Source organism: Eulemur rufifrons, chromosome 1 (genome assembly GCF_041146395.1).
Source record: "Eulemur rufifrons isolate Redbay chromosome 1, OSU_ERuf_1, whole genome shotgun sequence".
Taxonomy (NCBI): Eukaryota; Metazoa; Chordata; class Mammalia; order Primates; family Lemuridae; genus Eulemur; species Eulemur rufifrons.
In genome coordinates, this window is record NC_090983.1 from 24,567,414 (window position 1) to 24,580,803 (window position 13,390).

At 38.6% G+C, this 13,390-nt stretch overlaps 1 protein-coding gene across 3 annotated transcripts in view; it reads right to left on the reverse strand.

The window, feature by feature from the left end:
* The window catches only part of UNC80 (unc-80 homolog, NALCN channel complex subunit), a 194,559-nt gene that overhangs the window by 64,299 nt on the left and 116,870 nt on the right, over window positions 1-13,390 (reverse strand). For all 3 annotated transcript variants that reach the window (XM_069467694.1, XM_069467676.1, XM_069467685.1), the window contains 6 exons: window positions 9,571-9,678; window positions 8,276-8,414; window positions 4,300-4,481; window positions 3,599-3,730; window positions 912-1,098; window positions 173-304 (listed from right to left, as the gene is read on the reverse strand). In XM_069467694.1, coding sequence (XP_069323795.1) covers window positions 173-304; window positions 912-1,098; window positions 3,599-3,730; window positions 4,300-4,481; window positions 8,276-8,414; window positions 9,571-9,678 — 880 coding nt within the window. The remainder of the gene's footprint in view (window positions 1-172; window positions 305-911; window positions 1,099-3,598; window positions 3,731-4,299; window positions 4,482-8,275; window positions 8,415-9,570; window positions 9,679-13,390) is intronic.

A 13,390-nucleotide genomic window follows, 5' to 3' on the forward strand; every position in this document is an offset into this window, starting at 1 on the left:
AGAATTTTTTTTTTAGGGTGCCACTCAATCTAATTTTTTTATAACTTCAAGTCCTGAAACAAGTTATTTAATGAAGGCAGCGTAAATGAAGTGAGATAATGATATTAACTGGAAAATGTTTCAAAACATGTAAGTCATGAGTAGCAGAGAAAAGATTTGCAAGAGGACACACCTTCAGCACTGACGGCTGAACGCACAGACCAGACCGACCCTCGGCGGAAGGAGTAATTCCTGTGGGACGTGCTGGAGGTGCAGGACGGACTCACAGACAGTCGGCGGGAAGCCAGATTGGTGACTTCTTCTACTGGCAAACAAAATGGGAAATGTGAACTTTGGTTGTATAACAAAAAAGGTACCATCATCACAACTATGGTTGTTCTTACATCACAAGTGTATACTGTATACTGCTCTCGGACCGTAAGGCTTAACTAACTTAGAATGTACTTAGGAAAGGGCGGGTGGGGAACTCTACAGAAAGAGGGAAAGAAAATTCCTCCCAAAGTTTCCACAAAAGCAGGGTAAAGAATCACTGAATTTAGAATGGTTCATAAATCATTTTTTGATACCAACCCACAAACTGTACTTGTGATGGTTGAAAGTAGTCAATGAAAGGTTAGTTACATTTACTTTAATACACAGTCTGGATTCAGCTGTGCCCTGAATCACAAATGCTGTCTGGTCCATTATCAGACTGGTTCATTGGACATAGCTAATGCCCTCCTCTTAAAACAGGCCAGCTCTAAACTTTAGAAAACAACAACTTTTCTCTTTCTTTGGATAGTGTCAGGGAGTGACAGAGAGATAGGAGGGGACATATCATCTCATGTCACATAAAATTGTCAATGTTTATTTCAAAGCAAGTTATGTCCCTGTGACCCAGCCTCTCAAGAAGTCTCGTGTGTGGAGGGCACCTTCTTCTTCCGGTTCTGCATTGGGTGTGCAGGTGGGCTCGTAGCAAGCCTCCTGGGTGATGGGGATGGCGGTGATGAGGCTGGCTTCTCTACCAAGACGTTTCTTCTCTTCCTCCTGCTGCAAGTTCTTCAAGATGTGTTCTGCCCTCTGATGGGAGCGGGACACAGCACGGGCTGAAAAGGATTTCTGTGGAGACATGACGCAGTTTATTTAATAGCAATTCTTCTGTGAGGTCACAGGCACAAAGAGTGTTCCAATAAATAGCACAAATTTGGTAGTTTGTCCCCAGGAAATGTTAGGATATCCATAATCTAGTTTAAGGAAGATTCATTCATTTCTTTTTCTACCAAATTTCCAGGCTGTGTAGAGGTAAGTTACGTTTTTGCACTCAATCAGAATGATTCTTCAAGAATTTCTATAATTTCTGGAAACACTCCTATATCAATCACCTTTAGGATTTTGGGAAATACCAATGATTCACTCTTAAACATTAAGACCAAATAACATTTTTAATACTCTTGTTCTTTACAAAATTTTTTGAACTGGTTTTAAAAGAAAGATTTTTATTTCATAAGGTTAATAAAAGTCAGAACCATGGGAAGAAGGAGGAAAGAGGTATCTCTCATATGAACCAGTTAGTTATGTGATTTATTTCATTGTTATAGCTCAAGTATCTGTCACACTGTAACTACTTAATGTTTGTAGATAAAAAATGGCACACTGTAAACACTTAACAATATTTGTAGAAACAAAGTTACTGAATGAAAATTATGAGCGTTGATAGTATTGCAAAGGTGGAATGTAAAATTTGCCCCTGTGTTTAACAGGAGCCAAGGCATAATGGAAAAATATTAAGAACAACCCACTTCCTTCACCTTCCATAGGTGAAGGATAAGGAACGATACAGAAGAGAAGATTCACTCTGCAAACTGGCTATTATATTCATGCCTTAATCGTGATTCTTATGCCAAGACAAGTTTCAAGAGGTCTGGGGACAGAATCAGTGATCTCAGAGCAGGGAAGTGATCACTGGAGTTCTTCCCTGATGACTTGCAGTAATGTCTACATACAACAGCAATTCCACATCTCTTTGTTGATCTGTAGTCACACAGGGCTCTAGAGACAGGCAGGGAATGTTGATCACTCTTCAGAAGGGGCTACATTCATAAAAGATCCCTGTATGCTAGATCTTAACCTAAGACTAAAAGTTTCCTATGATGATTGGCAAAGCAGCAATTAAGAGCATTTGATGGGCCACATGGAAATTCATTTTCAGACCCAGGTGGCTAAGCTGGTTTATCACAATAAGGTATAAGGTAAGAATTGTGAAATGAGAGAGAGAACTGGATACAGAATCAGGAGACTTGGTTTAAAATCCACTTTGAACTTGGGATAGAGAGTTTGGCTGGCTCACATGAAGCCACCACCACTTTGGGAGAAAAATCAAAGATCCTTATGTTGGTGGTTCAGATGCTGAAATTACTGCACATACAGGAGAAGAACCAGGTCTGTCTTTCTCTTTGGCAAGAAACCATCAGACATGAAGGTCCTATATATGGAAGAATTAAAATAAAATAGGCGTATTGTAACAAACAGCTCTCCAAAGAAAATTATAAATGCCCAGAAAATCCATGTGTGATAACCCAAAATGCTCAAACTAATTCCATATCTTCATACTAATCTTTTCAAAGAAGTGTTAATAAAAGAAACAGTACAGGTTTTTTTTTTGACCATGCAAAGTAGCAAAAAAATAATACTAGTCAATAAGACATTTTTCAATTCTATAGAACAAAGGTAAAATGACATAGTCTTTCTGGGAATATTTTGTGAGATGTGTTAAAAATCATTAACAGTTATTAATATTACACTAATTGCCATAAATTCCAGAGGAATTTATTTAAGAGGATTTGTGCAAAGAGGTGTGTTCTTTTTCTACTTTTGCTTTATTTTCCAAATTCTCTACATTACTCTTGTATTTGGAAAAATACCATTCAACAGGTAATAAAGGCATATTTTGAAGATCCAGTTTTTCAAAAGGTGCATATTCTTGGTTTTTGTCTATATGGGCTGTGTTCTAAACTTAACTCCTTCTGAGTTATATTACATATATAATATTATTTATTTATTTATTTATTTTTTATTTATTAATACATATGTATGTAATATATACATTATATCACAATGATAAGACCTGAGGTCTCAGAGTGATATTTGTGATGATAATACTGATGAACAACAAAATAAGAACAAAGTAAGGTTCAAACAAGGAAATAAGAGCTGCCAACTCTCTTCCATTTCTTAATTTTTTAGGATCAACGTCCTTAACTTTCAGATAGCTTATATACTATAGGTTAGATGACTATATTTGTTTTGTAACAAATAGAGGCAAAAGGGCTGCCTTTGGCCAAGAAATCAATGCCTAATGCTTTCAATAGCTTTGTAAGGTGGCAGCTGCTTTGGTTGTAAAACAAATCTGTGTTGGTTTGGAGGTCTGCAAATGCTTACAACCAGATAGTAGTTCTTTCTATTCTATTCATAAGAACAAAGACTTTTTGTGGCTGATTTTCTGTGTTATTACTACATCCTTATGACAAGAGTGAACAAATTGCCTCACACATTCATTGTTGTCTTTTATACGTAGACCATCGAACCTGGAGATAGGGGAAGGAAAGTGTCTCCTACTTACAGACTGGTCTTCATTAATGGGGTCCTGGACGCTCCCGCTGCACTGAGGGACCCACGGAGGGTCAAACATTGGGACGGATGGCATTCCAAGCACTGGCGAGGGCAGGGTGAAGTTTATACTGGGAGGTGGGATCTGTTAGTCAACATCAGAAAAATGAGGTAAGATGAAATAAAAGGGAGAATGAGTCTGAAGTATAAGTATGGCACAATCTTGGTAAGTATTAAGGCTCTAAATGACTCCTTGCAGAATGAGCAAGCCTTATAGAAAAGGGCTATTTTCCAAGATTTTCTGTTATAGAGCACAGGATGAACCTGGGCCTCAGTTTACTGATCAGTTAAATGAAGGCTTTCAATCAAGTGATCTCTATCTGTGCTAATCACCCCATCCTCCAAAAACCTTCTGTATGTGTATAGACAGCAGAATGTCTGGGAGATAATACCCCAAACTCTTATGTGCGTACCTCTGGGGATGGCAGTGAGACTTTAAGATTTATAGAGATGTGATTTCTTACTCTACATTCTTTTATATTTCAATTTTTTAAAACAAGAATTCATTAATGTATGAGTTAGGCTTACTCATATAATCAGAGAGGGGAAAAAAGCATATCTTTGGCCATATATTGTTGCTTTGAGGTTCAAGGATGTAAACATGACTTGGGTTGGGTTTACTAATCTAATGCCCATGTGAGAAGCATCCCTCACCTTAAAAATCTGCTGTGCTCCCTCCTCCATCCGAGGCCAGACCTGATAGCGGAACCTCCAAAGCGTGTGGAACTTCAGGACAGCATTTAGCCTTTGCACAGTCTCTGGGTGGTGGAACTCTGACATGAGCATGTCCGAAACGGCCTCGGGGACCTTCACTGCACACAGCAGGAACATGGCGGCTGGAGACAGTCAACAATTCATCAGCTACACATTGTAAAATTTTGCGTAAGTCCTGAGGTTGGAGAGAAGTGGTAACTGCCCCTATCTCCTGAAAATGACTCCTGAACTAATGGAACTAGGCTACCAGCACTGGCAAAAACAGTTTGTTTCAGTCACTGGAAACCAAACATCATTCTTAGTGCCACCCAATCTTCCAAAGCTGTGCGATCGTAGCAACAGCATGACATTTCAGTAGAACAATTTATCCTGAGCAAAGTTTCCTTTGATTCACAGTGAAAAGTGAATGACAGGAGAACCAAATGAAAAAAAAAAAAAAAAGAAAATTACATTCTGAAATATGCTTTTTAGGAAATGGCTAGAGTCATCGTATAGTAACACAAGGACAGTACATAAAGATGTCCATTAAAAACCACCTCAGTTACATTAGCTGTATTAAAAACAAAATCCACATTGTAGATGCTGTTAGAAACTTCTACCCTTCCCAGAGATTGAAGACATTGAGAAGCCAAAAGAGATTTCATGAGTCATAATACCATTTTAAAAAAATTGGGGGGGAGGGAAGTCAAATATCAATAAGAGAAAGGTCAAGTGCCATGGTAAGTTATAAAGCTAATGAATAAGGGAACAGAGAAATACACTCTATAAACATACTCTAGAATCTCTCTTGTACTCCTTCCCAGAGCCTTGAAACATACTTAGGCAGTTGTGCTAGAGGAACTGGGGCTGAGTCCTAGCTCTGATACCTCTCTGTTACGTATCTTGGGCAAGCCTCTTAACTTCTCTTAGTCTCCATTTCTTCACTGGTAAACTCTCAATAATAACAGCAATGGCCACGATGATAATAACACCTGACTTCAAATTTGTTGTTCCATCATGATAATACTTGCCTCCAAATTTGTTGTTAGAATAAAATAAAATAATATATGCGAAAGTGCTTTGTGAAGTGAAAAGTGCTACATACTTCTAAAGCATGTTTTACATTTACATGGTGTAACAGGAAGGGCGTGTATATGTGCAGTCAGAAGATCTGGGTTTGGTTTCCTGGTTCTTGAGCTGTGTGAACTCGGATAAGTCCTTTCAACTCTCTGACTCAAGTTTGCTCATCTATAAAATGGTTTATCAATAAGATAATGTGTGTGATATAGTTCTATAACAAATGTTAGTTATTGTTATCATTAGCTTTTGATAATCAGCCTTTTCCTCATCCTAAATTTAAGCAGCCCAGCTTTCTCCTTTACTTTTTTAAAAAATGTACTATACCTTATCTCAACTTTTTTTTTTTTTTGATACAGAGTCTCACTCTGTTGCCCAGGCTAGAGTGCCGTGGCATCAGCCTAGCTTACAGCAACCTCAAACTCCTGGGCTCAAGCAATCCTTCTGCCTCAGCCTCCCGAGTAGCTGGGACTATAGGCATGCACCACCATTCCTGGCTAATTTTTTCTATATATTTTTAGTTGTCTGGTTAATTTCTTTCTATTTTTTAGTAGAGACGGGGTCTTGTTCTTGCTCAGGCTGGTCTCGAACTCCTGACCTCGAGTGATCCTCCCACCTCGGCCTCCCTGAGTGCTAGGATTACAGGTGTGAGCCACCACGCCCAGCACCTTTCCCAACTTTTAAACACCATCCTCACTCTTTAAATATTGCAGTTTTGCCTTAAAATCTTCACTGAAAGAATTTCCTTGTAATGCTCGTTAATCCTCAGATTCAACGGTGAGAGCACTCGTTTCCTCTCAGTTTTTAACACCTTTATGACAATCCCTTTGAAGAGCTATTCTCTTTTGCTTCCATGGCTTGAGATTATTGGAGTTCTGCTACTTTTCTGATCACTTTGTCCAGCTGGGCTTCTTCCTCTGGTCCTCTGGAGGTGGAGAAGGCCAACGGCTCAGTGGTCATCCCTCAGCTCTCTCTTCCCTACTGATTCTCCTACAGAGATGCCGCCCACTTTCATCGCTTCAGCTGCCAACATAGCAGCTTACTCCCTGAGTTTACCTCCAGCGTTGGCCCTTCTCCTTAGCTTTGGTGTCACATCACCAGTGACATGTCACAGGCTCCCCTTCATCTAAAAATTACTATTCCTTTTTTTAAAATTTTAAAATTTATTTCATAAATTTGTGTATAATATTTGTCCATATTTATGGAGTATATGTGCTATGTTGTTACGTGCATAGAATGTGTAATGATCAAGTCAGGGTATTTAGAGTATCCATACTACTAGTATTTATCATGCTATGTGCTGGGAACATTTCAAATCCCCTCTTCTAGCTACTTTGAAGTATACGATGCATTGCTGTTTAGTCACTCTACCGTGCTGTTGAACATTAGAACTTATTCCATTCCTGAATGTTTGTGCCCATTAACCAACCGCTCTTCATCCTCCCTACCCCTCACCCCCACAATCACTATTTCTAAAACCAAGCTATTATGCTCATTGCTGCCATATAAAACTTGGTAATAATTCACACTCTGTATACAACATTACTCTTTGGTTCAGAACCCATGAGTGGTTTCCACAGTTCAGTGGAAAGTCCACACTCATAAGCCTGTCATTCAAGGTCTGTTACAATCCGAGCTCCATTCACCTCTCTGGTGACCCCTCTGCAAAAGCTACTGCAGTCATCAGCTCAGTCTTCACAGGCTTTTCAAATAAGCCCAGTGCATCTCCACATCTGCACAGTTTTACACACACCATTTTTCCCCGCCAGGCTAACTATTTGGTGTTTTTAAAGCCCAGTCCACCTATTTATATTTTTCATGGACGTTTCTGTGCCTGTCCCATATTGGGGGAACATGCCCTTCCCCGAACTTTCACAGCTGTCTCTGAGAAACATGTGGTAGAGAAGCAAAAACCTGAGCTTTAATGCGAACAAAGATATTTGTTGCAGTATGGTATAAAAAAGTGAAAGGCTAGAATCAATCTAAATTTTCATTAATAGGTCTTCATTAAATAAATTAAGGTATCTGCTCATTCAATGGAATATATTGTAGCCTTTAAGAAGAGAGAGGCAAAACTATAAACTGATGTTAAAAATGGTCTTCTAGATATAAATGAAAAAATGCAAATTGCAGTATGTCCATTTGTGTGAAAGGAAAACATGCAATATATGCGTACATACTTACATACGTAGATACGGGCAGTGTGGCCTAGCAGATTCCTGAGAAACTTAAAAATTATTGCAGCTAGGGAAGGGAATGGGGGATCATGGGAAAGAGGGTGATACTTTTAACTTCATAGACATTTGTACTATTTGAATTTTACCATGTACATTTTGAAATTAAAATAAGTATAGAAAAAAAAAGGATCTGTATAAAAAGTGGCAAAAAATGAAGAGCACACATTTTGCATCTACCACTGACTAGCCATGTGACCTTGGACAAGTCACTTAAAATCTTAACAAATTTGTTTTGATACTGTAATTTGAACACAGAACACTATCCACATAAGATTTAATAAAGTCAACGATGGTGGTTCATAGTAAATATAGGAGATTAACACAACAAGAACTTTATTTTTTTTTGAAAATGTAGGTCCTGGGGCAAATCGTTCTCTATAATTTGATAACACCCTGACAGCGACAAATACTGTTCTTGTGCAAACCACATAATGAAACTGGAAGGGAGCACACAAAACCTGGGTCTGTTTTCCTATAGCACACAGCTCTGCTTAGAGTTCTAGCAATTGCCATCAATCTGACCTAGGAGCAAAAATAGAACGAAGGCGCCCCTCTCTCATTTGGACACTGGGGTCAGTAATGGCAGTGGCAGCAGGCGCAGGGGCCAGGTGGTCTTTCCTTACCTGCTGCCCCTGCCATGTGCTCATCCATGCTGAGCAGCAGCTCCCAGGCAGCTGGCTGGATGTCTCCGTACATCTCCTCCGTCAGAATTGGTGCTGCCTTGATTAACAGAGATAAGGGAGCAGGCGACAAGCTCATCACCTGGGAAAAGATGGAAATCATGTTTTAAAATCTCTTAAGACAGATTATTATATTCTTCTTGAAACTTAAAAGCCATGCCCCTCTCACTGCTTTTCTTAAATGACCTTAAAATACTTTCTAAAATGAGAGCATATTTACTGACATGGTGTATGATAAGCTTTACACCTTATTAGTTGAAGCATAATTAGGGAAAAATCGTATTAATTTTAAAATGGTTTCACCACAAAACTGCTTTGCAACCCCCTCAAGAAATAAACTATAGAATGAGTATGACTCTATTAAAAAAGAATGACCCAGCAAATACATCTTTGTATTAAAGGATATGAAGGATTTTTAAACGATCTTATTTTCCTTTCTATTAGTGGATTTCCACTGAAAACTATAAGCAGCCTCTAATTGATAAGAGAGTCCATTTAGAAAGTTAGTTTTCCAAGCCAGTGTGAACTTGGATGGCATTTCCCCTTTGAAACACATTATACATTGTTTGTGGTTATTGCTCCATATTAGCCCACAAAATCCCACTTAATCCTTTGTTTCAGATAATTTAGGTGACAAATGTAGGTTCTAGATAAGTCATCATTTTAAACATATTCCAGAAAAATATAAATAGTTTTTTTTTTTCTGGGGGCATGGCATTATGATTTAGAGCTTAGGTTGTAATAGCAATATAATCATGTGTCAAGCACTGGATAAACAGGTTAATGTACTGTCTTATTTAATCCATGCGGTACCTTTGGGATAGGTCTAGTGTTAAAATCCCCATTTGATGGATAAGGTAACTAAGACCAAGAAAAATGAAATAACTTGCCCAAGGTCCCAGAGCCAGAGCAGCAGACATGGGATACAAACCCAGACTGTCTCGTTCCAAAATCCACAAGTGTTGCCATCACACACTGGTGGGAAATTAGCTCCACTGCAATGGGGAGAGTGGGGAGAGTGCGGTTTCAGGCAAACTCCCCTAGTCTGTGGAAGCCGGCTCTCTAGCAAGAAGGGATTTTTTTTCCTTGCACACCTGGTGGCACTCTTGCTCACCAATTAAAGGTGCTTTATGCCAACACTGTGCCAACCATTATGTGTCCGAAATACTAGAAAACAGTTTGTCTAGAGTCCCTTCCCTATTAATGTTCCACAAATGCTTCTGATCCAGCTGCAATACCTGAAGTCGGATGTACTTTAGCATTCCAGAATCCTTTTTCCCTTCCAGGTTGGCATCTGAAACTCTCTTCTTTAGAGAAGGTGTCCTCAGGCATGATTTATCTGAGCACTGAAAAGGACATGAGATATGTGATGAGTGTTGTGCTTTCTCAAAAACCAATAATGCTATATTTCCCCCAAATTCTCCAGACAACAATCTTCTAATGGGAAGGGATAACTTAAGGCCTTTTTGTGGGCCCACGCTTCCCGAAATTTATAAAAGCAGTTAATTTTGTAGTGATTTTAAAGGGAGCTTAGAGATATTTAGTAACAAGCTCCTCTTTTACCTTTGAGGAAACTGGGATCCAAAGAGGTGGAATAACTTGACCAAGTTGCAAAACTAATTATTAGCAGAATAAGGAAAGGACAAGGATTTCCTAATGTCCATTTCGGGGCTAGTTATATTCCATCAAGCTGTTAAAAATACAAATCTTTTAAAATATCGAGTCAGATAAAATCCATTCTATTTTATATTTCCTTCATAACGTTGGATGCTAGAAGTGGGACCATTTGCTCATGGAAGAAAGAAAATATTTCATAGAGAAATATTAGAAAGTTAAAGGGCAAAGAAAAAAACTTGTCAAGAAAGTATAATATGAGTTCATAGCATCCATATTCAGGGCCTGAGTTGTACAGGTAAAATGATTTCTTTAAAAAAGCATACTTGTCTATAGGAGACAGCAGCTCTTTTTACAAACTGTTTCCTCACCCAGGGTCCAGAATAGTCCGTGATTCATCTGCACGAGCATAGATAATACAATTGCTTCCTCTAACTCCCTAAATGCCAAGGAATGAGTGAACAGAGCAACTGGGAGATGAATCAGTCCTGATGGGAACAGGCCCTTGTTTATTTATCCTGAGTCCTGGTTCCTCCTATTTTTGCACTCCAGGCTGTGCAAAGAAGGAATTCTCCTCTCACAAAATAAATGCTTATTTGTTTTTCCAGTGTCATGTCAATAAAACACTTTCTCCCTCTAGCCAAAGGGAAAAAGCAAACTTCTTAAGAATTCTTGAACAGAGCTTCGTAGTGTTACAGATGAAGATATTTTGAAAGAAAAGGCAAATTTGAAAGCACATGCATGTTCCAAGAAAGACTTTTGAAACTCTGACAAAAAGACCCAAGATAATGCATCTATTATGTGACTGGTATGGAACCAACTTTTTAAATGAACCTATTTGGAAACAAGTGATTCAGAGCTCTTGCTGTGTTTTCTAAGGAAAAAATCAGGGAGGCACATAATTGGGAACACATTATCATTTGGGGAGAGAACTACTGCATTGTTTTTTTCCCCGGTGAATTAAAAACAATACACAGCATAAATAGCATGCCTATTTTATATAACTTGAAAACTGTTCTAAAATCATATACAGCAATATTTTTCCATATAAATGTAGGGGTGTATCTGACTTCCTTTTAAAAAGAGTCAAGATATTTAAAAATTGGCATGTCTCTGCTTTTATTCTTTCTATTTATAAAACAATACATTCACATTGCAGGATGTCTGGAAAAGACAGAGAAACTGTAAAGAAAACACAAATTTCAATAATCCCAAACCCAATGATAGCCATTATTTGGTTTCTTTTAGCCTTTTTTTCCCTCTGCATCTTAGCACAGTTGTGATAATGTTATGTTATGTGGCACACAATTTTAAACAATTCATTTCACTATGATTTTATAATGAGTATTTTCCCAGTTCATACTCATTATGTTTATATATACTCAAATATTTAATATCCTGCCATGTTTCCTTAGGAAGCTTGGTGTATTTTGGCGTCCTCATGATACTTAGGGTGCTAGTTTTAGTGGAAAGAGAAGGGAGTTGGAAGGGCTTTTGCATTAGGGTGTTAGGCTAGCAATTCTTTCTGAATGACTTGATCAGTCTTGGAAGATAGATATCATAGATGGTACTGATATGATGGGAACTTGGGTATACTATATGAAGGCTCTAAAGTCCCTTTACTGGTGTGACCCCTAGCTCAAACCTAAAATTAGCTGTTTTTTGCATGGGTGATTTGATGTAAAATTTGTATAGAAGAGATACAGGAACTGGATAGAGTAGGAGGCTAGTTCCAAAGGCATCTATTAATGGTTCTTTGAAGAGTTAGAAATTTCCCCGGTCTGTGAGATGCTTGATGTTTGAAATTACATATCAAACAGGGACCTGTAGATAAACTCAAGACTACAAACCCAAGACCAAAGGACAGAGTTTATCACTAATAGATTAAGTTGTACATTGTCGAGGGGGTTCTACCAGCGGGAGCTGTGGTGGATGGGAAGCAGCTACACGGCCCCAAGATCTGGCAGGGATGCTGGGGAATGCTTGCTACGGGATGGTGTAGAACTTGGACTACTGTCATTTTCTTCTATGTGTATGTCTTAAGAAAATCCATCATAGCTGACTCTATGACTTCTCTCCTCATCCTGACCACCACTGATTAGATTTGCAATGCAAAACCAACTCTTTGACTGGCTAAGGATTTATCACTTGTGGTGTTTTGCCCAAAAAGAGGAGGAGATGGCCCCATCAAATTCCTGTCCTAGGGAATTAAGAGACACAGGGTCTGAATCATTTAGTGATGGTTGCTGGGATGAGAAATAATGATGCCACTCTGGGATTTTTAGTCTAAGTAGAAGATCAATAAAGCAATAGGAGCTGGTCAGGGGACAGAGGTGCCTGAGCAGATGAAGAGGATGCAAAAAGAAGCAGAGATAAGAGACCATGTCCATGCTGAGGAGGACAGCAGCTTTAGTTCTCATTCCCTTAAGGCTTGGTTGTTTCCCTTTCTGTCCTTCATTTCATGGGACTCCACTATATCCTTTGAAGAAACTCCCTAATTATTTGAACAAATTGGAATGGGTTTCTGTTCCTTATGACAAAAGATTATTGGCTAGAGGGGAATAACACTTAATTATTTTAAATAAAAATTTTATGTATTAATTTAGTAATTCAAGAATATTTTTTAGGTTAACCACATGCCAGGATCTGGGCTCATGTCTGGAGATATGCTTAAGAGAAAAACATCCATGATGCTTGTCCTCCTGGAAAGTGTATCTTCCTAGAAGAGACAGATGACAAACATGCAAACAAATGAAAGTCAAGATAAGTAGAAAAGCAGATACATGCATGAAGGGTGATACATTGCAGAAATAATAAGATATTCAAAATTTGGGAATGTTGAAGTCAGCCTGCTGGCTGAGAAATAGATTTCCTCATCTTTCTGAGAAGAACATTATGCCAACTGAGGTGTAATATTTTCCTGAAGGTAACCAAGACTCTTTGTGCCTCATACATCTTTGGCACATAAGTTTTGTGTGTTATGGTGGGGAGTCATTCTGGCCTATGAAATCAAGACCTAGGGCCTGGTCTTGGCCTCACAATAGCATTGTTCATAGATAGCTTTAGAAAAAAATACTACTTTTGCAACAAATCGGTTGACCTCTTGCCCTTTGCATTGGCTGTACAAAGTTTACCCACACTGTGTCCTGTCTTTCTAGGGGGATGCATCACCATTTATCTCCCTCTCCTTTTTGGTTGAAAGAAAAAAAATTGTTTTATCTACTACTTTTTTCATCAGTAAGCATTAATTATACATTTATTTTATTTAGAACATGGCTTTGGACAAAGTACAGACATAGAAGAAGAGTATCAGAATTCCTTGGTAAAAGTGATATATACATATAGAATGAGAGTTTATTAAAAAAAAAAAAAAAAAACCCTGGCCGGGCACGGTGGCTCACGCCTGTAATCCTAGCACTCTGCGAGGCCGAGGCGGGTGGATTG